The sequence below is a fragment of the Muntiacus reevesi genome, chromosome 4 (assembly GCF_963930625.1).
Source record: "Muntiacus reevesi chromosome 4, mMunRee1.1, whole genome shotgun sequence".
NCBI classification, from domain to species: Eukaryota; Metazoa; Chordata; class Mammalia; order Artiodactyla; family Cervidae; genus Muntiacus; species Muntiacus reevesi.
In genome coordinates this window covers 111572826-111597204 of record NC_089252.1, presented here as the reverse complement: position 1 = coordinate 111597204, position 24379 = coordinate 111572826, and the positions used below count along the sequence as shown (strand labels likewise).

Below are 24379 nucleotides of genomic sequence, written 5' to 3'. Positions count from 1 at the left end.
GGGAGGCAGACCGGGGCAGGAAGGCCGATGTGGGGTCGGTTTCAATCCAAGTCCCTGGTAAGCACTGAGGGTTTAACCAGGGAAGTGACCGGTCTGGTATCGGCTTTAGGATCACGACGTCTGCTCTCTGGGCAATGAAACCTCTCCAGGGTCACCTCGGAGGTGGTGCAGGGAGTGGTGGGCCTTGCTAGGGTGCCCCGGAGTCAGGCCTGGCTCCTTGCGCGGATCTTCTTTCGGGGGTCAGAAATCCTCCCTTGAATAATGAGTGAGCAGGGCACGAGATTTTATGGCCAAACTTGGGACGCTCGCTCTGGGCAACAACGTGCCTTTTAACCCCCTTTCAGAGGACCTGGGCACCCATCCACGCTTTGCTAGTCATGATGGCATCTTGGACACTTCTCCCTCGGTGCCTCAGTCTCCCTACCTGTCCAAGAGGACTTGGGCCAGCCCCCAGGTGACTCCGTGAGTCTCCAAACCCCCCCTCCGTGACTCCTTGTGTGGAGCGAGGGCACGGCCGGGGCCAAGCCAGCACGAGGGGCTGACTTTCCACTCGGCAAACTGAGGCACAGTGGGGTGAGGAGCGCGCGACCTTGGGACTCCCGCAAAGTTCAAGCTGCACGTCTCCGGTCCACGCAAGCCGTCCAGGTAGCCTGCCAGCGATGCCCGCGGAGTGTCTTCCGCCCCGCTCTGCCCAAGGGCCGGAGCCCGGTCGCACTTCTCCGGGGGCGGCCCGGCGCTCGAGAGCTGGACGAGGCGCGCGAGACACACCTCCAGGTTCCCCAGCCGCGTCGGGCTCGGGCCTGCCCCTGGGCGCCCGCAGCCGCGCGCGCCGACCCCGCCCTCTCCCGCGCCCCCGCCCCTCGGCCGCCGCCTCCGCCTCCGCCTCCTCGCAGGCCCGCGACGTGCCCGGCCGGCGACCGAGCGGCGGGGACGGCGTCCGGCGCGCTCACTTCCGCGTCCCGCCGCCCTCCGGCTCGCGCGCGCCCAGCCACCGCCGCCATCGGACAATAGACCGCCCGCCCGGCTGCCGTGAACTTCCCGCCGGGGCCCGGCCGGCCCGTGTGCCCCGGATCCCGATCCCCGATCCGTCCCCGCGCCGGCCACGATCGCAGCTCCGCGCCACCAGGGGAAGCCGCGGAGGACCGAGCGCCCGGTACGTGCTCGCGCCTCCCGCCGCCGCGCCTTCGCTCCGGCCCGGCCGGTCCGGGGCCCTCTGCGCTCGGCTCTCTGAGCAACTTTCCCTCCTGTCCGGCGGCTGCTGCCTTCTTGTGGGTGTCTTGAGTTTGGTTGCTTAAGGAGGATGTGATTTTTTTTTTTTTTTCTTCCGTATTTCTTTTCCGTTTTATGATTTGAAACGGAGAAAAGAACTCACAGCCAGCTCGGGCAGCCAAGAGCCGCCAGCCGCCCCCACGCGGACACCTCCGAGGGGAAGGGGAATTGGAAGCAGATTGGGCCCAAGTGACTTTGAGGCCTCAGCATCCTCTGGGCTCTAAGGCCCGGGGTCATGACTCTCATGGTGGGCAGGTGGAAGGCTGTACCTGTCCTGGGCTGGACTTGAGTGTCCGCCCTCCGCCAGGAACCCCGCCGCCCCACCTCCACGCACTCAACTAGGCAAGGCCGGGTCAGCAACATGGATAAGTACGACGACCTGGGCCTGGAGGCCAGTAAGTTCATTGAGGACCTGAACATGTACGAGGCCTCCAAAGATGGACTCTTCCGAGTGGACAAGGGTGCAGGCAACAACCCGGAGTTTGAGGAAACCCGCAGGGTGTTTGCTACCAAGATGGCCAAAATCCACCTCCAGCAGCAGCAGCAGCAGCAGCTCCTGCAGGAGGAGACCCTGTCCAGGGGGAGCCGGGGCCCCGTTAACGGCGGGGGACGCCTGGGCCCACCCGCTCACCGGGAAGCTGGTGGGGGCAGCAGGCTGGCCGCGGACGGTGCTGCCAAGCCCCCTCTCGCTGCCCCGACCGTGGCCCCTGGGACGGCCACCACCGCGGCGCCTGGGCAGCCCTCGTACCCACCCCAGGAGCAGAGGGCCAAGCTGTACGTCCGGGGTTCGAGGCAAGACAGCCAAGACTGTGGGTCCAAGGAGAGCATGACGAGTTCTGAGATGTCTGCTTTCCATCGGCCGGGCCCCTGTGAGGATCCCTCCTGCCTCACCCACGGAGACTATTACGACAACCTGTCCTTGGCAGGCCCCAAGTGGGCCGACGACCCGGGAGTGTCCCCTGGCATCAGGCTGGGTGTAGGAAGTGGGTGGTCTGGGACCCCAGGGAGCGACCCACTGCTGTCTAAGCCCTCCAGGGAGCCTCACCTGTACCACCAGCAGCTCTCCCCGGGCTCCGGCAGGTCTTTGAAGAGTGGCCAGGATGGTGGGCTTGGAGGAGGCAACAGCGAGAAGCCAGCGGGCGTCTGGACCACCGCCTCCTCCCAGCGAGTGAGCCCTGGCCTCACTTCCCCGGGCCCAGAGAATGGGGTCCTCCCGAGGTCTGCTCAGCCCAGGACCCCTTCTTTCTCAGCGCCCCTGGCCCTGAACCGGCCCAGTCAAGGGTCTCTTCCCAGAACAAACTCGGGGGTAGGGAGTGAGGTTTCAGGCACGATGCCCAAACCCACTGCGGACCCTCAACCCTGGTTCCAAGATGGGCCCAAATCTTACCTTTCTAGCTCTGCCCCTTCATCCTCGCCAGCCAGCATGGACCATATGCAGGCGGGTGCTGTCCCTGGGCTGGGTCCCAAGCCTGGCTGTACAGATTCTGGCGTTGGCCCCAAGCTCAGCCCCAACAGCCTTGTCCATCCAGTGATGTCCACCCTGCCTGACTTATCTTGTAAAGAAGGTGCCTCCGGCTGGGCCTCTGATGGCAGCCTGGGGCCTGTGCTCCCAGAGACGCCGAGTTCTCCCAGAGTGAGGCTACCCTGCCAGACGCTCATCCCGGGCCCTGAGCTTGGACCCACGGCCGCCGAATTAAAGTTAGAAGCCCTCACCCAGCGTCTGGAGCGGGAGATGGATGCTCACCCCAAGGCCGATTACTTTGGTGAGTGTTGAGAGGCTGGCATGGTGGCCCACAGTGGGTGATGGGGTCCCTGCATTTGGGCATTAGGGGGAAGCATCCCCCCTCCCCTGTCCCCCACCAGGGATGCTGTCACTCTCCTTGAGTGGGCTGTCTTTTTTTTTTTTTAATTTCCTCTTTCAGCTGCTGCTTCTGAAACTTGAAAAGAGACTTGAGATCATCACTAGGCAGAAAGCGGATCTTGCTGCCGGTGGTTACCCATGTGCAAAGGGCGGGATTGCTCGTGACTGCTCCCCCTAGAAAGGGAAATCTGTGACTTTGGATTTCAAGGGCTTCAGGAGTGACTTAGAACCTGTCGCAGTGACTGGCTCAGGCGGGACCTGAATGGGCTTCTTAGAAGTCCCTGGACCCCTGAGGGTTTGTTCCATCAGTTGTTGGCTGTGCCGGGGAGTCTGGCTATTAGAGGACTAGTGGTTGGACCCGGCTCTCTGCGGCTCCCTGTGTGCACGTGTGTCTGCCTGCACGTCCTGCGTTCAGCGGAGGGAGGTGAAATTCTGACCTGGAAGGCTTTGTTCTAGAGCAGTTGTTCTCAAAGTGTAGTCTGAACCTGCAGCATCCTTTTGCCTGGGAACTAGTTAAAAATGCAAATTATTAGGCCCCACCCCAGACCTACTGCATCAGAAACTCTGGCGTGGGGCCCAGCAATTGGCATTTTTCACAAAGCCAGCCCTGGACCTGACATTCTGGGAAACTGGAGACCCGTGCATTAGGTGCCTTCCAACTCAGCACCCCCACCCTGACTCCTAGCTGGCAGCTAGGTTACACCCACAGTCATGGCTCCTAAGAGAACAGAAGATGCTCCTTGATGGTTGTACTCCCTCTTGTAGGTTTTGTTTTATTCTCTTTTTAAAGCCACAAACTCTTGGAGATTGCTGGCTTCAGCTTTTTTTTTTTTCCTCCGCGCGGAGTTTGGAGGCAGCAGAAAAGCAGAGATACCACCCTGTTGAGTAATGATGTAGCCGTCTCACAGAAGAGCTAACTAGAAAGACAGCCTGTTGTTAGAAGAGCCTGAATTTTATTTATTTTTTTAAATTACTTTTGATTGGAGTATAGGTGCTTTACAATGTTCTGTTAGTTTCTGCCGTTCAGCAAAGAGAATCAGCTATAAATATACCTCTTGCTTGGATTGCCTTCCCATTTAGACTGCCACGCAGCATGGAGTAGAGTTCTCTGAGCTGTACAACAGTCTCATTTTATTTGATGCATGGTATCAATATTTTATTTTAGTTTTTCATTTTTGAACTGTGCGTAATTGAGGTCACTGTTTCCGCGTGCGAAGGCTGTTGGTGAGGGGCAGGGAAGGCCCTGCATAGGCAGGGTGACTGGCTTGCTGCTGTCCGTCTACCCCATCCTGCGTGAATGAGTGACTCTGTCCCGAGGTGCTTGGAGGGACGGGTCCGAGGCCGGGCACTGTGTTCTTGCTTCTCATGAGAGCCTCGCAGGAACAGCGCTCACACCACCCCAGGCAGTCAGAGGTCAGGGTGGCTGTTTACTCGATGTTTACGTTTTAGAGCATGTAGCACCATCTCACTGTGAACACCCTTTGACTGTGAACCATCTCTTCTCCTTTGCAAATCTCCCTCCTTGGGAATAATACTTTTCTCTGGAAATACTGTGGGTTTTGTTTTTGTTTTTTAGTTTAAACTGTTATATTTTTCTCCCAGTTTTATTGAGATAATTGGCACATGATATTGTATAAAATGCACAGCATAATAGTTTTTCTAAAAGATGTCTAGGTTTTTGTTTTTTAAAAGGTTTTTAATTTTTAAGCAAATTTGTTTATTTATTTTTAGCAGTGCTGGGTCTTCGTTGCTGCTTTTGGGCTTTCTCTCTAGTTGCCGGTGAGCTAGGGCGACCCTTGTTGAGGCGCACAGGCTCTAGAGCGTGGGCTCAGCAGTTGTGATGCACAGGCTCACTTGTCCCGTGGCATGTAGGATCTTCCCAGACCAGAGATCGAACCCTACTTCCATGTGTTGGAAGGAGGATTCTTTACCACTGAGCCCCCAGGAGAGCCTCAGCATAATGATTTGATTTATGTAATGATTTGATTTATAGGCAGCATAAAGTGATGATGACAGTAAAGTTTGTGAACATCCATCATCTCATCTCATTTCAAAAATTTACTTTTTCCTTGTGATGAGAACTCTGGATTTCCTCTGTTAACTTTCATATGCAACATATAGCAATGTTAATTTTATTTGTCATGTTGTACATTATATCCTTAGGAAGTTTATGCCTTTTACTGCTTTCGTGTCCCATTCCCCCTCTCCCATTCCACCTACCACTGAAGTGAAGTGAAAGTCGCTCAGTCATGTCTGACTGTTTGCGACCCCATGGACCGTAGCCTGCCAGGCTTCTCTTGTCCATGGAGTCCTCCAGGCCGGAATTCTGGAGTGGGTAGCTGTTCCCTCATCCAGGGGATCTTCCCAACCCAGGGATTGAACCCAGGGATCAAACCCAGGTCTTCTGCGTTGCAGGTAGATTCTTGCATTCATTCATTCATTCACCGTCTGAACCCCACCAGGGAAGCCCAAAGAAGCACACACCTTCCCTGATGGTAGCCACAAATCTGATCTCTTTTTCTATGAGTTTGTTTTTGAAGCATAATTGACCTAAACCAGTATGTTAGTTCCTATTATGCAATGTAATGATTCAGTATTTCTGTACATTTCTAACTGTCACAAGTTAGTCTAGTTATAGTATGCCACTATTTGAAGATATTACATTGTTATTGACTATATTCCCCACACTGTACATTTCATATCCATGACTGGTTTATTTTGCAACTGAAACTTTGTACCTGTTACCCTCCTTCAGCTATTTCTTTTCTCCCCTACCTCCCTTCCCCTCAGGCAACCACCTGTTTGTTCTCTGTGTCTATACCTCTGTTTATGTTTTTTGTGTCTGTTTGTGTGTGTTGGTTTTTTTTAGATTTCACATATATGTGAAATACAGTATTTGTTTTGAATTTTTAATTTCAAGCTCATTGAACAACAAACAGCAGTTTTATTTTTGGAGGGAGGCAAGTTTACACAGCAGATCATAGCAGATCTGTTAGCTAATGCTATCCATTCATTCATCCTGTATTTATTGAGCGCCTGCCTTGAGATACATAATGAACGTGGCAGATAGAAACCCCGACTTCTCCAGAGCAGGTGGTGCAGGAGAGGGAGGCAGGAGATGAACAAAATAAATACGCAGGTATGAGGGAGAGAAACAGGAAGTGAAGAGGATGGAGCCTCAGGGCAGGGCGTCGAGCCAGGAAGGTTTCTGGTTTTCAAGCCGGTGATCAGGGGAAATCCCATCGAGAAGGTGGCTTTGGAGCTAGGCTTGAAGGAGGCAAGGGGTGGCCCTCGCGTCTGCCCTGGGAAAGGGCATGCTCAGCAGGGCAGACAGCAGGAGTGGAGGCCCTTGGGGCCTATTTACTTGATTCATGTGACCTTAGGAAGCCCATTTCACCAGCCTGGAAACTGAGGCTCAGAGAGGTCAGATGACTGATCCTAGGTCTCACAGGGCCTGCTGGGTACAGCTGAGGTCTGAGCCCCACCGTTGGGCCTCCCTGCCTATTCCTCTTTATTATTATTATTATTTTTAATATGTGCTATTCTCACATACTTTTTAAAAAAGGAATTTGTTTTCTTTCTTCTTTTAAATATTTTTTATTTATTTATTTGGCTGCGTCAGGCCTCAGTTACAGCGTGAGGAATCTTTGTTGCGTCTTGCGGGGTCTTTTGTGGCCATGCGTGGACTCTCTAGTTGTGGCTTGCGGACCACAGAGTGCACAGGCTCTAGTAGTGCCAGGGCTTAGTTGTTCTGTGGCATATGGGATCTTAGTTCCCCCACCAGGGATCGAACCTGCATGCCCTGCGTTACAAGACGAATTCTTAACCACTGGACCGCTAGAGAAGCCCCCCTGCCCACTCTTCTAACCAGCATTGCCCAGCTGCCTCCCAAGCACAGATGGGTGAAAGCCTGTTTTATTTACTTACTATTATTTACTATTTATTTACTTTTTTCTTTAATCAAGAAGAACTTCCTATAACATAAAATTGAGCTCTTTAATTAATTTAAAAAGCAGTCAGTGGCATTTAGCACTTTCACCATGTTGCGCAAACACCACCCCTGTCTAGTTCCAAAACATTTATTCATCACCCGCAGAGGAAACCCACACCCACAGCTCAGTTGCTTCTGAACCCCTCGTCTCTCCCAGCTCCTGGCAGTGACCAACCTGTGTTCTATCCCTCTGACCTTACCTATTCTACCTTTATGTGAAATATAGAGGGAATCATATCTCATTTATTTCTTCACTAAGCATTACAGTCGCATGTAGAAAACTCCAAAGACGGAAGAACAGGTGGAGTGAAACGTCAGTCTGCTTCCCACCCCTCTTTGTAGCCGAGCATCCTGGTGTGTGAGCACGTGCGCGTCTCTGTCCGTGGGTCGCAGCCCGGCCCGCCGCCCGCCTGCCCTCTGCCTTTCCCTCCGAACGGCGCGTCTTGGCAGCTGCCCCGCACCAGCGCGTGTTGAGTGGACTCAGTGTCAGCCTCTGTGCATGTGCTCTGGTCACGTAAGCAGCCTCATTTGGACTTCAGGCCAACTGCAAGTTGCAAGCCTAGCCTGGGGTAAACTCCCAGGGGTGGTGGACTCCATTTGCGCCCTTAAAGTGTTGTCTCGTCGCCCTCCGCTGGGCTCATGGGGGGACCCCCCTGCCCATCATACAGGAGAGCTTCGGTAGCTGAGCTTCAGCTGCTCCCATGGAACCGGCCACGTGGCCGAGGAGGACATGTCCCCTGCCCGCACCTGACCGCCAGGGTGTGGCCCAGCCCCTCTGTGGGACCTTGAACACACCCTGGTCCCTTCCAGGCCTCTCCCCTTCTCCGCAGCACGAGGAGCTTGGCCTGTGGAGGGGCTCACATCAGCAGATGCCTTTCCCTTCTCTGCATCTGGTGTCATCTGAAAGATTTCTGTCTGTCCAACACACTAAATAACGATGAAATTTTACTTCTAAATAACGTGAGTTAGAGCAAACTCTGGGAGATAGTGAAGGACAGGGCACCTAGTGTGCCGCAGTCCGTGGGGTCGCTAGGAGTCAGACACAACCTAGCGACTGAACAACGGGAAGATTATCTGTTGATACAGGGCTCTTACCAGAGAGAATCAGGGAAATGCGGTGGTCCCCGTTAGAGTCAATGTAATTCTAGCCAGAAGCAAAGTGGAGCTGATGTTTGGGTTGGTTACCTGGACCCCTTCCTGGGCATGACGTTGTGGGAAGACTTGGTGAATCCCCAAGACCACCTTTGGGGACCCTTGGGTCTGAAGACACCTCAGTGTCCGGTTATTGATCAGCTCATCACTGCGGACCTTTCTGGCACTTTCCATGGCCTGGTCTTGTGGGTTTGGCACACTTTGGTCCCAGGAAGGCATTGCTTCCCCCGGTCCTTCTGCTGTGTTCCTCTGTGGCCACTTTGTGTGTTTCTTCCTCGGGGAAAGAGTTGATGCTGCTGAAAGGACGCCGTCGGGTTCCTCCTCCCGGGCCTCGCGCTTGGAAGGTGCCGCTGTGTGGCTGTTTCACACACGTGGGTTCACTGCAGAGAACGTGGAGAGGCCCTCGCGGTTTTTGTTTAACCTCGCTCACCGTTTCGTCCCCAGTGGCCATCTGTCCTTCGCACACCGGGCGTCTCCTCCCCTTCTAAGGAAAAAGACACAGATAAACCATCCGTCCCCGGCGGGGTGGCCGGGGAAGCTGACTCCGAGGCAGGGTCTAGTGTGCAGGGGGCGGCCTAGGGGACGCTGCTGGGACCGTGTGTGTGGAGGGCGGGGGGGACGCAGGAGTGGGCCAGAGAGAAGCCCCGGCTGCACTGAGGGCCTGACCAGCCTGGGCCGACCCCAGGGGCTCCGGGGCTGGAAAAACCCTTCAGAGCTGCCCTGAATTGGGGTGAGATGGCCTGGCCCCCACCTTGGTCCCCTCCGGCTGGGGATCACTGGCAAGACGCCTCCGTGTAGCTGGGGCCATGCCCGAGGGGGCTGACAGCTGAGGGCCGCCCCCCTGCACCCCCAGCCCTGGGCCAGGCTCCTTCAGTGAAGGGCGATCTGGGCACCCCACCACATCCCCTGTCCAGGGCAGATAAGGCCCCACTCTGGGTGACCTTGGCTGTGATTTTAATCATTGTGATGTCTGTTGAGCGCCTGTATTTAACCTTTACAGCCAGACTCCATTATCCTCTGTTTTCAGTTGAGGAACCCAGGCCGTGAAGTGTTCAGGACCACAGCGCGGTCGGTGGTGGTGCTACCACACCAGCTGGGGCCCCGACTCCCCGAATGGAGAACTGGGCGGCGTTTCCGGGCTGAGGGGGATGTTTCCTGTGGGTTCATCCAGATTCAGTCTCGGCTCAGCTGCTGCGGGGGCATCCGTGGGTTCCCCGCCCTTTCCAGGCTCAGGACTCTGGACCTGCGGCGCCCCCTGGGGTCCCCCCCCGGCCCCCTTCTGTGGGGCCCCAGGACTGCTGGGGCCACCCATGAGAGCCACACTCTGTTAGGAGCCGGCGAGCGGGGCGGTGGGGCGAGAGGAAGCTGGTTCCAGGGTCTCTGTCACCCCGCAGGCGGACGGATGGACACTTGCCCACCTGCACACCTGGCTGCGTCTTCAGTTTTGCTGTCTTGGGTGGACGTTCCTGCAGCAGTATGTGAGCTCGGAAAACTGTTAACAGCAGACCCGCCTTAGCCTGGGAGCCTGAGGAGAGGTGTGGCTCCTCCCGGGGATAGCCCAGCCCTGCCAGGGGCCAGGGAGCCTGTCACACCTGATTTTGTTTTACTAGCAGCACAGGAGGTGAAGCAAGCAGTCCAGACAAGGAACCCATACGTGTCCTCTCTGCTCCCTCCCATCTGACCGTCTCTTCAACGTTGAGCTGCAAGTTGTCTTAATGACCCTTTAAGTCTCATCTGACTTCCAGCTTCCCTGGTGGCTCAGTTGGTAAAGAACCTGCCTGCCAATGCAGGAGACGTGGGTTCTCTCTCTGGATTGGGAAGATCCCCTGGATAAGGAAACGGCAGCCCACTCTAGTGTTCTTGACTGGAGAATTCCATAGACAGAGGAGCCTGGTGGGCTATTCAGTCCATGGGGTCGAAAAGAGTCGGACATGACTTGAGCTTATTTATCTGACTTTATTAGCAACCGATGCTTGAAATAAGGAGTTTGAGTCCAGCCTTAAATGAACAATTGAGAGTGACTTTTCAGAGCTTTTGTCATAAAAAAGAAAACAACATGGGCCAGTCCTGTGGAAGGGGGGCCCCTCCAGGTTTCAGGACAGTGGCCTGTGTGCACCCCAAGAGGCCCCACTCACCTCCCCCTCCTCCAGACATCAGGCATTGCAGTAAACTCAAACCAAACGCTGAAGTAGCAGAAGGGGGCAGAAGATCATTAAACATCTGGGCCTGTCTGAGTAGCTGGCGTGACCAAGTGTGGAAACTTCTGCCCACATTCCTTTAGGAAATATGGTATGGTAATTTGAACCTACTAGATCCAGGCTTCCATAGCTATGGAAGTAAATTTTTGATCCTTTTGTAAATGACACTCAAGAGTCTAATTCTGCCTGTCGAGCCCAGCAGGTGCACACCCTAAGACGTGGGGACTCCTAGCCTTTTAAAAATTGCATAGCTTACATAGATTTTGTTTTTTTTTGTAGGCCAGGTAATCTTCCCCTCAAGACCAGGAATATATGTATTTTACACTTTTGAAAAAAAAAAATTGATGTATAGTATACACATATTGGCTTCCCAGGTGGCTCAGTGAGAATTCGCCTGCCAATGCAGGAGATGCAGGAGATGTGGGTTCAGTCCCTGGGTTAGAAAGATTCCCTGGAGGAGGGGGAGGGAATGGCAACCCACTCCAGTATTCTTACCTGAATAACCCCATGGACAGAGAGGAGCCTGGCAGACTACAATCCATGGGGTTGCAAAGAGTCAGACACGACTAAGGAACTAAACAACAGCAACAACAAGAATAAAACACACACATATATATATGCTCACTGGGTGAACACGCCTAGAACTCAGATCAAAGCACAAAACGGGACCAGGACCCAAGAAGCCCCCTGCCATGTGCCCCCCACCGTGGTCACCACTCTCCAAGCATAATTGTGGCTTCTGACTGCAAATATGAGGTTCTGAGCAATCGTGTGTTTTAAAGTAACTTCTAAAACCTGTGCATGCGTGCCAAGTCGCTTCACTCCTGTCCAACTCTTTGCAACCCTATGGACTGCAGCCCACCAGGCTCCTCCGTCCATGAGATTCTCCAGACAGGAATACTGGAGTGGGTTGCTGTGTCCTCCTCCAGGGGATCTTCCAAACCCAGGGATCGAACTTGAGTCTCTTACATCTCCTGCATTGGCAGGTGGGTTCTTTACCACTAGTGCCACCTAGGAAACTCGCTACAACCTTGAGATGATTTAAAAAACCTATCACGGCAGGTTTTGGATGGAAGGAGAGCTCAGGGCTGATCAGGGTGCAGCCAAGGCTCAGACAGCAAGGAATGAGTGCCGTCAGCAGGACTGTCCAGCTCGCTCCGTAACAGCGGCAGCTCCCTTGTGGTCAGCGGTCAGGGCTCCGATACTGTTTGGGTCCTCTGTGTTGTGGTCCAGATGGATAGACGGTTCATCATATGCTTTAGCCCTGTTCCTACCCCTACCTCTCTCTGTAGGATTTCTCTTCTGAGATTTTGGGGTGGAGGGATTCTGAACAAGCCCCAGAGTTCATGCAGAGTGAGTCATCTGTTCACTGGGTTCACTTGTCAGCAAGGTATACATGTCCGATCCCTGCTATGCTCTTAGCACTGGGCTTGGAAGGACGCTCAAGGGTCAGACTCAAGTCCTCGCACTTGGAGTGACAGCCACTGTCCTGTCACCCCAGCCTCAGGTCCAAACTCGGGGTGTCCCCCGCAGCCCCACCATGATGACCAGCTCCTGTCACACTGACTTCATGGCTGGTCCTGAACTTACAGCGTTCCTTCTCACCCCAGGACTTCTGCTCTTGCTGTTGCCCAGCCCACGTCCCCCGGCCAGCCTGGCGCTGCCCCCAGCGATCCCCCTCGGGGACGCGGGGGGGAGCGGGTCTCCAGCTGCAGCCCTGGTGGGTCCTGACAACGGTTTCCCACCGCAGCTGCCTCCTCCCATCAGGCTGTCTTTCTGAGGTCCTCCCCCACTCTGTGAAACGTTTCTGCTCTGTTCCTTTGTGACCAGGAATGCATGTCTTGTTTTTTCCATCTTATCCTCCTGCTCTTTTGATTCATAACCCAGAACATCGAATTGACCCGATGTGGCTATTCCTGCCAGAGGTTTTTTAATGTTCCTTTGCATCTCTTGATTTATGGCTCCCACTGGGGAGGAGGAACTGTGGAAGAAAGGCATGCATCTGGGAGTGAGGCAGCCAGGTGTTCTGGGCCCCAGGCTACCAGCAGCCCCAGGTGTGACGTGGGGCCACCTGTTCTTCTCGTACTGAGCCCCGGGTCACCTCTGAGGGCCCTTCCTGACCCAAAGTCCTGTAGCTGTGGGTCCAGTTAGACGCCTGGATCTTAGCTGGTCAAGTAGCAAGGGCCTGGGCCTCAGCATTATCCACAGTGACAAGAGCCTGGAAAGGCAGAGGGCTGACCCGCCAAGCCTCTCATCCCCCTCTCAGGCCTCTACAGAATTAAAATACAACTTGTTTAGTTAGAGTTGCATTTTCAGTTGTAAGCAGTAATCATTTTTTACTTCAGGCATGCCAGAAAATACATTCAACTAAAACAAGAACCACAGATCAGTGACTTGCCCTCTGTCCTTAGAATAACCAGTGTTCAGATTTTCTGCAGACAGTTTCTCATTCCCAGTAGTGGCCAGAGCTCATGGGACGCAGGATGGAGCATGGTTCTTGGCCCTTTAACCAGATGTGGAAGCCTTTACTGAGCTAGAAGCCAGTTTGCTCCGCAGGGCGTGTCCGATGAAAGGGAGTTTAGGAAGGACTTGAAGATGTCCTTTAGGAAACAGCCACACGTGGGGAGACAGTGGTGTTACAGGGGTCACCCACCCCAGAAGCCTTTTGAGGCTCTCAATCTAATTCTAATTTTATTTATTTTTGGCCCTGCTGGCTCTTCATTGCCGCGTGGGTTTTTCTCTAGTTGCAGCCAGCGGGGGCCACTCTCTAGTTTTGGAGCATGGCCTCCTCTTTGCCCTGGCTTCTCCTGTCACAGAGCATGGGCTGTAGGGCGCACGGTCTTCAGTTGTTGCAGCGAGTGGGTCCGGTAGTTGAGGCTCCCGGCCTCTAGAGCAGAGGCTCAGAAGTTGGGGTGCACGGGCTTGTGGGATCTTCCTGGATCAGGGGTTGAACCCATGTCTCCTGCATTGGCAGGAGGATTCTTTACCACTTAGACACCAGGGAAGCCCTCTCATTCTAATTAAACTTGGGGTCCCTAGTGTGGGTGACAGCAGGGGGACTCGCCATGGGGCTCACTGAACTTGCTTTTGCTGGCATATCCCAGGACGCCTCCAAGGGCTCTTGTTTCTAGGTCTCAGGCTTAGCACGGGACAGGGGATAGTGGCCTCAGGGCCTGGCCCTTCAGGGCCCTTCAGGCCCCTCGTCGGGGCTGGGGGGATGTCTGTTGAAGGAACAGAAGGGCTTCACTTAGAGTGTGGAGGGGAAAGAAGAAAGGATGTTCACCTGGGTTATGGCTCTGAGATAGTTTTGCTAAAATTTATTGAGCAAGTTCCTCTGTGTTAGGCACTTTGCTAATCATCTCACACACATTAAGGTGGTTAATCCTCCTAACAACCCTATCTTATGATCCACATTTTATGGACGGGGAGGCTGAGGTTCACAGAAGTGAATTAACCTGCCTGAGGTATTTATTAAGGAGCTTTGCTAAGCCCGGGGTCCTGACCTGCGTGCTGCACTGGCCCTCGGCTCCTGGGAGCACAGTGGCTTTCTGACGAAGGGACCTCAGGGGGCATCGTGGCCACGAGGAGGTCAGGCCTGAGCTCTCCCCCATTTCAGGTGGAGTGATGAGGAAGGCAGGCCATGGCGGGGGGAATGCCTGAGGTGGCTCGAGGGGCGTATCCCCCTCTTGCAGCCTGGTGTGGTTCGCCTTTAGGCCAGGGGCCAGGGACTCATGCCAGCCCCTCCCTGCTGGGTGGTGACGGAACCATGGAGGCTCAGGGGTGTTAATACACACGTGGGCTGCTCAGGAGTCTTGACTGCCCACAGCCCGTCAGGTCCTGGACTTCTCCTGTTCCCCTGGAGGGTGTGGGTTAGGGCGAGTGGGCCATGCCATGGGTAGTGCCCTGTGACACCCCCAAGTGTTGTGTGCAAGGACGGGGGTGTGCCAGCCCACAGTTTCCTTGGGGGCAGCCAGAGTGTCTTGGTCTCAAGGTCAGTATCAACCCCAGGCCGTGTGTCTAGATGTTTAAACCCAAATGTCGGACGAAGCTACGCTGAGTCCATCTGGCAAACCGAACAGAAACCTTACCCTAAATCAAAACAGGCCTCCAAAATTTCCAAGGCGTGTCAACTGCAGGGTTGTACTTGCCAGCAAATATTTATATCTGTGTCAGGTTTTGTTTTTCATCTGTCCCCTCCCAGGGAAACCAGCTGGACGCAGAACCTCAGGGTCATGTTGGAAGGCCGGAGACTCTCTGCCTGAGTGTTTCTGAGGGAATACTTTAGGGCCAGGTTATTTTTACATTTTGAGAGCCACGAGTTTAGACTTGGCCAAGCTCTCCCCTCATCTGTTTTGTTCTGTGATTCTTCTCCATGTGTCCCGGGGGAGCGTGGTCTGGTTACTCCCGGTCACTGGAAGTTAGGAGTCCTTCCACCCATACATGTCTTTGTAACATATAGAAGGTTCTGGAAGCCTTCCGCGATGCTGTCATTCAAGAGGAGGGGACTTGAGTTCTGTAGTCGGTCCTGGGAGGTCTAGTGACTCAGGTCTTTCAGGGCCTCGTAAACAGGGTCCCCATCTTATAATGCAGCCCTGAGTCAGGGGCACCCATCACGGCAGCCCTGGGCCTGACTGCATGTAACAGTCACCTCAGCTTCAGAAGACAGTAACAGATTGGCCTTTTGCTGCCTGGGAGCCTGACAGCGGCTTCCCTGTTCGGCCGAACCTTCCCGTGAGCCGAGTTTATGGTTTCCTTTCAGCAGAGTGGAGCCAAGTCGTGGCCGTGTTTGCTCACAGGACGGGCAGGGCTGGCCCCGGGGAGGAGGTCAGGTTTCCCATCTGCCGAAGCATCTCCTGTTCTGTCCCCCTCTCCCCCTCCTTGATTCGCGTTGCTTCCTGCTGGTGCAGTCAGGTAGTGAATTTAGAGAGGCGGATTTCAGGGCTGGGCCCCAGCACATTTGCTGATGGCTACGGTCACGTGGGGCATGCTGGCAGCGAGATGCCGGCCTTCCTAGCGGCGCTGGAGGGCTGTGCCGGCCCAGACACTCTGCTCCGCTTTGCTGCCCTGGTTTCCTCACCTGACGGGTCCTGGAGGGCCTGGGCTCCTTCTAATTCTGACTCCTCTCCTGTGCCCCGAGCCTCCGGAGCTGGTTTTGGGTTCGGGGCTGTTGGCTGGGAGGAAACCCCTGGCTCTAGGTGTGACGGTGTTTTGGAGGCAGGACCCAGACACTGGATGGGGGGGCGTATGGGCATCAGTTGGATGGAAGCGGGTCCCTCGCTGGCCTGCAGAGAGCCCAGCCCCAGAGCACAGAAGCTGGAGTGGGGAGGGTGTGATAAACAACAGACGCGCCCCGGGCAGCAGGCCAGTGGGTGGTGATGACAGGCGCTTCTCCTGGTTGACCCGCCACGTCCCTCCGTGAGATCACGTCCCAGCAGAGGTGACAGCGAAATGCCCTTGTTCCACTAACAGTGCTTGGTCATCATCAGCCTTGCTCATGATCTCAGAACTGCTTTCTTTCGGGAAACAAAATCGAAGTTCTACGATAAGCCAGCTCTTAAGAAATAAGGAAAAGACTTCCCAGGTGGTCCGGTGGTTAAGAGTCCGTCTCCCCTGGTCTGGAAGCTGAGATCCTACATGCCTCGAGGCAACAGAGCCCTCATTCCAGAAGGAAAGATCCGAAGTGCTGCAACTAAGACTCAAGGCAGCCAAATAAATAAATATATAATTTTAGAAAAGAAATAAGGACAGTGAGGAAATCAAACCAAACATCGATTTAGTGACAAGATTCAAAATACAAAATCCTGGGCCTGGTCTGTAGAAGTTACTCATAAAGTGTTTATTGAATGAATGAATCATGGTGTGTATTTATCATGTTATGCAATCAGATTAAAAGATGGAAATGTTTTGGTTACGATGCCAGCAGGCTGACACGCAGCGGATGCTGCAGACACAGTTTCTCTGTCACTTGTGCCCGATGGTAACTGTGACGCTGTCTGATGTCTGTCAGACCCTGGCCACCCATCTGAGCAGAAGGATGAGCTTGTTGAGCAAGGACTTGGGTGACGTGTGGTGGCGGGTGGGCTAGTCTGTAAGCCTGGAGAGTTCCTGTTCCCCAGGGCAAACCTGAGACATGACCACATCTTGCTGAGAAGGGAGTTTCAGTGTGACGGCATGGAACTTGCATGCGTCTCTGGATGGTTTCCTGTCTTGCTTGGCCAGAGCTCCAGAACTTGGGTAGAGCTCTGGAGTCCTGCAGCAGAGTAGTGGGTATGAACCCCGAATAGAACACTGACTTTCTTGTGCCCAGAGGCTCACAGGAACCTAACCTTGCGTTTCCTCTGAGAGCAGTGACCTGCTGTTCACAATATCAGCTTCTCTGGTGGCTCAGTGGCTCAGAGAATCTGCCTGCCAATGCAGGTGACGTGAGTTCAGTCCCTGGCTCGGGAAGATCTCCTGGAGAAGGACATGGCAACCCCAAAAAAAGAATACCCAAGTTTTCTTGCCTGGGAAATCCCATGGACAGAGGGGCCTGGTGGGCTATGGTCCGTGGAGTCTCAAAGAGTCAGACACAGCTTAGCAACTGCACAGCAACAGAACAATTTGGTGTTTGTGGTGACTTTATGGAGCATAACTGCCTCGAATCATGAGAATCTACTGTAGTATTCTTTTGTCTGCCTTACTTCACCTAGACAGTGTCTGAAATTAATTCCTGTGGTTGCCTGTATCAGTGGTTGGTCCTCTTATTCTGCCTAGTAATACCCCGTGGTATGAATACACGTTTTTGTATCTCCCTTTGAAGGAACTATGGGTTCTCTCGGTGTAGGGCCGTGATGAATGTCTGCTGTGATCAGTGGTGTGGACATACGTGCTCATTTCCCTGGGGTACATATCTAGGAGTGGAAATGCTGGATCATATGGTAGGAGTATGTTTAACTTTTCCAGCAACTGCCAGAAGGCTTCCCAGCGTGGCTGTGAACTGTAACATTCCTACCAGCAGTGTGAGAGCCCTCCTGTGGGGTGTGTGTATGTATGCAAATATCTTTAATTGAAGTATAGTCGATTTACAAGATTATGTTGGTTTTAGGAATACATCATAATGATTCAATTTTTGTAGATTATACTCTGTTATAAATTATTACCAGGTGATGGCTATAGTTCCCTCTTTTCTGCAATACACCCTCGTGGCTTATCTGGGTTTTTTTTTGCGTAGTGGTTGATATCTGTTAATCCCACACCCCTTATCTGTCCCTCTTCCTTCCTCTCTTCCCTTTGGTAACCATACATTTGTTTTCTCTATCTGTGAGACTGTTTCTGTTTTGCATATGCATTCATTTGTCTTGTACTATTGTATAAATGATATCACACAGTATTTGTCTTTCTCTGTTGGACTTATTTCACTAAGTAGCATATTCTCTAGGTCCATCCATCTTGCTGCAAATGGCAGAATTTCCTTCTTTTTTATGGCAGAGTAGTATTCCACTGTGTGTGTGTGGGGGGGTACACCTTCTTAAAATCCATTCATCTGTTGATGGCTGCTTAATTTGCTTCCATGTCTTGGCTGTTGTAAACAGTGCTGCTGTGAGAACTGGGATGTGCGTATCTTATTAAATTGTTTGTTGTTCAGTCGCTCAGTTGTGTCTGACTCTTTGTGACCCCATCGACTGCAGCATGCTGGGTTTCCCTGTCCTTCACTGTCTCCCAGACTTTGCTCAAACTCAGTGTCCGTTGAGTCCATGACACCACCCAGCCGTCTCTGTCGCTCCCTTCTCCTCCTGCCCTCTGTCTTTTCCAGCATCAGGGTCTTTTCCAGTGAGTCAATTTTTCATATCAGGTGGCCAGAGTGCTGGAACAATATTCAGGGCTGATTTCCTTTAGGATTGACTGGTTTGATCTCCTTGCAATCCAAGGGACTCCCAAGAGTCTTCTTGAACTAGTGTTTTCATTTTCTTCAGATATATACCCAGAATTGGAATTGTTGTTGGATGGTATGGTAGTTCTGTTTTTAGTTTTTGGTGGAACCTCTATGGTGTTTTCCGTAGTGGCTGCACCAGTTCTATGGTTGTTGACTTGACTTGTCTCCGGAATTTCTTTGGGCTCTGTTCTGCTTGTCGCTTTCTAAACCACCTGCTCTGCAAGCTGGTGTCACTTGGCTGATACCCTTCCAATTTCTTCTGTTGCAATATCTTTGCAAGAGATTTCCATCCCTTTTTTGGTAGTTACTATGCTGTCTTAAGGGTTTGATTTTTTTTTTTCCAGCAGCTTTCCTCTGGTTTTTGCCATTTTAAAACTGTTTAAACAAACACAACTAACTGTAGAAAAGTCAGAACATAAGAGACAAAAATAATAATATTGGAGTTGACCAAAAAGTTTATTTGGGTTTTTCTGTAACATCTTATGGAAAAACCTAAACGAACTTTTTGGTCAAGCCAATTAAAGGCATCCATCATTCTACATAGGGATAATCATGCTTAAAACAGACTATTTTATTACTATTATTATTTTAAACCTGTTATTTTAAGTATTTATTTATTAGTTTAGCTGCACTGGGATCTTCGTTACCACGTGCAGGATCTTTAGTTGTGGCACGTGGGATCCAGTTTCCTGACCGGGGATTGAACCTGGGTCCCCTGCATTTGAAGCAAAGAGTCTTAACCACTGGGTCATCCAGGGAAGTCCCAAGACAGACAGTTTTTTTTTTTTTTTCCAAGACAGACTGTTTTAAACACATAGATATTTAGATTTTGGCTAGAATCATAGTGGTTGGGGTCCTCTCAGGATGTCACAAAGCCAAAGTTCAGAGGCACTTTCTAGTTCTGTTGCTTGTTGAAAGTGGTACTTCTGTTTGGTTTCTGGGACTTCTGGGGAACTCTGTGTCATTCCAGCTTCTGGCTTGATAATCCTGCAGGGTCAGCAGCTAGTCTAATTTCATGCAAGTTATTAAAGAATCAGAATTGAGAGCCTGGAGCCTCTCCCCCTTTGCCCCCCCCCCCCCCGCCCCCGCCGGCTCCATGCAGCAGAAAACCGCTCTTCTCTCCTGTGTATCACCGGCAGTCCAGGGAGCTCAGCCTGAGTCGGCCAGTTCTGATTGTTAGGAAGTCTTCTGTTTGGGTTCCCGTCTTCCTAGATCTGACCCAACTGTCCTGTTAAAACGACCAGGTCCTGTCACTGCTGGGCTCAGAAAAAACTCCCCCTTCCTCTCTTCCCCATTGCTCACTCTCAGAATTGGAGCCGTCGTCCAACCAACCTTCTCTCCTCCACTTCCTCCCCTCTCCCGGCCCATGCATGCTGGACATCACCATTCCAGGCTCCTCTCTCTGACTGGCTGAGTTGTTCAGGCCCCTGCCTGAAAGATGTCTTGGTTCCCGGTTGCCCAGGAAACTCATGTCTGTGGCGTGCCTCACAGGTAGCTCATCCATTCTGCAGATTCTAAATGGGATAGTCTTTAAAAGCATTTATTTTGTCTTTTCTCAAAAAGGGGAACGTGTTACATGCTCAGTCGAGCCCAGAAGTGACGTTAAAACCTCCGTTTTGAAGCCACCGTTCCCACGCGCAGTTCAGGACTGTTCAGGAAGGAGTGACGTGCGGAGGTTTCAGCCGTGCTGCCTCTCAGGCTCCCCGCAGCCCTGCAGCGCGCCCAGGACCACGCCCCCGTTTTGAAGATGGCAAAACTGAGCCATGAAGTAACTGGTCCAAGATGGCTCATTGGCTCAGCCACAGAACCCATCAGAGCCAGCTTCCAGACTTCCTCTTTGTTCTAAGGGGAAATCTTTTGCTGGTGTTTCTCTCCCACCAGCCCTGAAGCTGGAGACTCAATCCAGCCCAGCTCTCTGCTCCTGACTTCCCAGGGGAGGGAGAGGGAGGATGGGGTTGGGAGGACTCTGGGAACTGCAGAGACAGACGTGTCCCCTCAGCGTCACAGTTCCACCGGCGTCTTTCATTTTGTCTTGTTCTTCTCCATCACACCCTTTTCTCATCTTGGGTGAATGTGGATCTTTACTGTCTCTAAAATCAGCTTTGTTATTTCTAAGGAAAGTTCAAGACTTGATTTCTTCCTTGGAAAAAAGGATTTTTATTCGTGTTCCTTTCTGGTTGCACATGGTTAGCCGTGCCTCTGGCATCAGACCTTCGTATGAGGCTTCTCATGGCTGTGTGTGTGTGTTGGTCGTTCAGTCGTGTCTGACTCTTTGTGACCCCGTAGACTGTAGCCCACCAGACTCCTCTGTCCATGGGATTCTCCAGACCAGAATACTGGAGTGGGTAGCCATTCCCTTCCCCAGGGGATCTTCCCAACCCAGGGATCGAACCCAGGTCTCCCTCATTGCTGGCAGATTCTTTCCTGTCTAAGTCTACCTGGGGTCATTCATCTCAGAGCCTCTCTGTGTCATGGTGGTCCCCTCAAATGCATGGAGCCCTGTGAGCAGGAGAGGAGCCAGGGGCGGGGAGTGTGACTTTGTCCGTTCATTCATTCATTTATTCATGCAACCAGCAAATGTCCATTGAGCATGTCCGGGGCAGAAGCAGTTGCCCCCCCAGTGTGGTTAGAACACAGTGGGGAAATGGAGGGAGCTCAGATCTGCCCCTCCTCCCCAGAAGGACTCAGGAGTTTTGTGAGGAGTTTGGAGTGTGGGTGACTGTCAGGAGAGTGGTTGATATGTTTTCATTCTCAGTTTCAGGCCTGATAGGAAACCAGGAAGGAAAAACAACTTTCCTGGAAAGGGAGGGAAGGAAATGAACTACTCCTGGCACCTCCCATGTGCCGGGAGCAGTTTTAGGCACTTACATGATCTCAGGTGATGCTCAGAGTTACCCCATGAAATGTGTATGCTATTAAAATTCATTTGGCACCTGAGGAAATCACGCCTGGGCCCAAGGTGAGATATGAACCCAGGGTTTATGCCTGAACTCATACTTTCCAGATCCACCACGGGGCAGGGGGTGGGGAGGGGTGCCGGACCATCCTCAGGCTCAGCAGCAGCGGATCCTGATTCTGAAGCTCTCCACTTCCTGATCTGAATGGTGTTTACACAGGAGTGCTTATTTTGTGAAAAATCAAGCTGTAAACTTAACGTTCTATGGGGTTTTCTTCACGCATGTTATACTTAAGTGCGTGCATGCTAAGTCACTTCAGTCGTGTCTGATTCTGCGACCCCATGGACTGTAGCCCACCAGGCTCCTCTCTCCGTGGGATTCTCCAGGCAAGAATCCTGAAGTGGGTTACCATGCCCTCTTGCAGGGGATCTTCCCGACCCAGGGATCGAACCCCCATCTCTTCTCCTGCATTGGCAGGCAGGTTCTTTACCACTAGCGCCACTTGCGAAGCCCGACCTACTTATACTACACAGTTATTCACTTACCTAAAAATCCAATTTGCATGTGATACGCTTACACTAACAAATTACTCACTGTTTATTTAAAATTCACAGTTAACTGGCCAACCAGTAGTTTATCTGATAAGCCTCATTTGAGCTGAGACATGAAGGAGGTGAAAGAAACTGAGCCTCATGTGAGAAATCAAAGGATTCTGAGGCCAAAGGCAAGAAAATGATCCAGGAGAAAAGCAGATGGGGGCAGGATGGGGATTCTGAGATGCTGGTTGGAAATTGAACCATGTCAAGGAGAGCTCTGTGTGAAATAATCAGATAGGAAGGGGGCAGTGATGTAAATACTGTACCACTCGGCCTTCAAAATGGGTTCTGCTGGAGGTTGACATTTGTTCTAGTAATTTATGTTTGTGCAAAGAACCTGGGAAACAGGCACAATTTTGAGCCTTCTCACAAAGAAGAACGATGTTAAAAGTGAACTACCTTGAGGATCTGTCTTCAGAACAAATAATAGAAATGGATTATCACCCAGTTGTTGCTGTTGTTTCGTCGCTAAGTGGTATCCGACTCTTTTGCGACCCCACAGACAGTAGCCCTTCAGGCTCCTCTGTCCATGGGATTTCCCAGGCAAGGATACTGGAATAGGGTGCAATTTCCTACCCAAGGGGATCTTCCCGACCCAGGGACCAAACCCATGTCTCTTGCATCTCCTGCAATGACAGGCGGATTCTTTACCTACTAGCACCACCTGGGAAGCCCATACTTGGTTAGGTGTACTGGCTGCATTTCAAGGGCTCAACAATCTCACGTGCTGTCATCATAGACAGTGTAGAATAGAACATTTTCTTATCACAGGAAAAGCCCTATTGGACGGCATTGCTGTAGAATATGATTTTTTTAAAGTTGTGTAGTATTTATTTAACTTTTCCCTTTTCATTTGGATACTTAAATTGTTTTCATTTATTCATACTGAAGTGTTTTAATAATAGTTTTGATGACCATTTTTGTTTTTTTTATGACAGCTTTACTGAGATATAATTCACATGCCATAAGTCTGATCCTTTGGTTGTGTACAATTCAGCAACCTTTAATATATTCACCAAGTTGTACAATCATCACCATATCTAATTTAGAACACCTTCTTCCCTCCCCAAAAGAAAGCCCGCTCCTTAGCAGATTCTCCCTGACCCCCGTCCCCAGGTTATCTACTTACTGTCTCTGCACATTCATTTTGGGCAGCATCTTTTTTTCTTTTATTAACTTTGTTAAATTCTTGGTCCGGTGGCATGAGGTTATTCAGGCTTTTATTTAATACATGGTGCCCCAAGGCCCTCCAGAAAGGCCATCCACATTTATGCTTCCGCTAACGGTGAACAAGGATACCCTTTTCTCTGCACCCTCCGTGACACTCTTATTATTGTTTTTACCATTGTTTTTCATCTCTGCTCCCGAGACAGTGAGGAGTGACATCCACCTTTGCATTTGGCTCCTGACAAGATGGATGGCATCACCAACTCAATGAACACGAACTTGGCAAACTCCAGGAGATACTGAAGGACAGGGAGGCTTGGTGTGCTGCAGGCCACGGGGTCACAGAGTCGGACACGACTTAGCGACTGAGCAGCAGTAACAGCAAGGTGGAACACTTTTTCCTACGCTGACTGGCTGTTTCTGTTTCCGATTAGAGTTGAGAAAGATACCCGGGCTCTGGAATGGGGAGGATGTTGGTGGGCAAGCCCAGAAGCCATGGCTCAGGGTGCCCTGGGGGCTCTGGGGGAGTCAGGTGCGGGGTTTGCTTGGGGATACCCTGAAGCTTTTTTCCTCCAGAGAGCGGAGGGCGGGGAACGATTCAGGCCAGGGGATGGGCGTGCCCCGGGGCAGAAGCACGCCTGCTGGTACTCTGGCCAAGCGAGCTCAAGCTTAGGGTGGTGGTTGGGAAACCGCGAGACACTCCCTTTCCCACTGCAGTGAGGTGAAGCCATCGTTGCTTCTGAGTCGCTTGGAGAGTGAAGAAAGTAGCTGGCGCAATGACCCCGTAGCCCCGAATGGCCTTAAATACTTCCTTTGCAGTGTGGTGAGAAGCCCCTTGACTTCTTGTTCCCCTTGGGAACTGCAGGGTGTGTGGGAGAGCGGGCAGGCAGGGGAGGCCCAGGGGCCAGGGAGGGTGGGGTTGGTTGTGTCCTCCGCATCCGGGCTTCTCCGCCTTGGCCACACCTTAGAGTCAGCTGAGGACCTGCGGTCCCGTCCCCAGACTGGAACCTGAGTCTCTGGAGGTGGAGGCGTGGCCATCCACTCTGATACCCGCAGGCAGACTCGAGAAGCGGCCGTCTGCCTGGGAGGCAGGAGCTCGGCTCCCACTGCCTTGGGGGATTTCTCGTGAGCTTATATGGTGACTGGTAGAAGTCTGTTGCTGGGGCCTTTGGTCTGGTTCTGCCCCAAATGCTTGGCACCTCTTCCAGAACCTATTGACCTCCAGGTCCATAGGCTGCAACCTTCTGCTGAGAAAAAGCCTTGCTCAACTTGTGTGCAGACTAATTTATTCAGATCTGCTCACCCAACCACCCCTAACTGGACTGCGTACCCTGCG

The 24379-nt window shown here is 52.3% G+C and overlaps 1 protein-coding gene across 1 annotated transcript in view; it reads left to right on the top strand.

The window, feature by feature from the left end:
• Window positions 1–910: 910 nt before the first annotated feature.
• The window catches only part of LIMD1 (LIM domain containing 1), a 73430-nt gene continuing 49961 nt past the window's right edge, over window positions 911–24379 (top strand). Inside the window, exon 1 of the mRNA XM_065933879.1 lies at window positions 911–3032. Within this exon, the coding sequence (XP_065789951.1) occupies window positions 1631–3032 (1402 nt within the window). The 5' untranslated portion in view covers window positions 911–1630. The remainder of the gene's footprint in view (window positions 3033–24379) is intronic.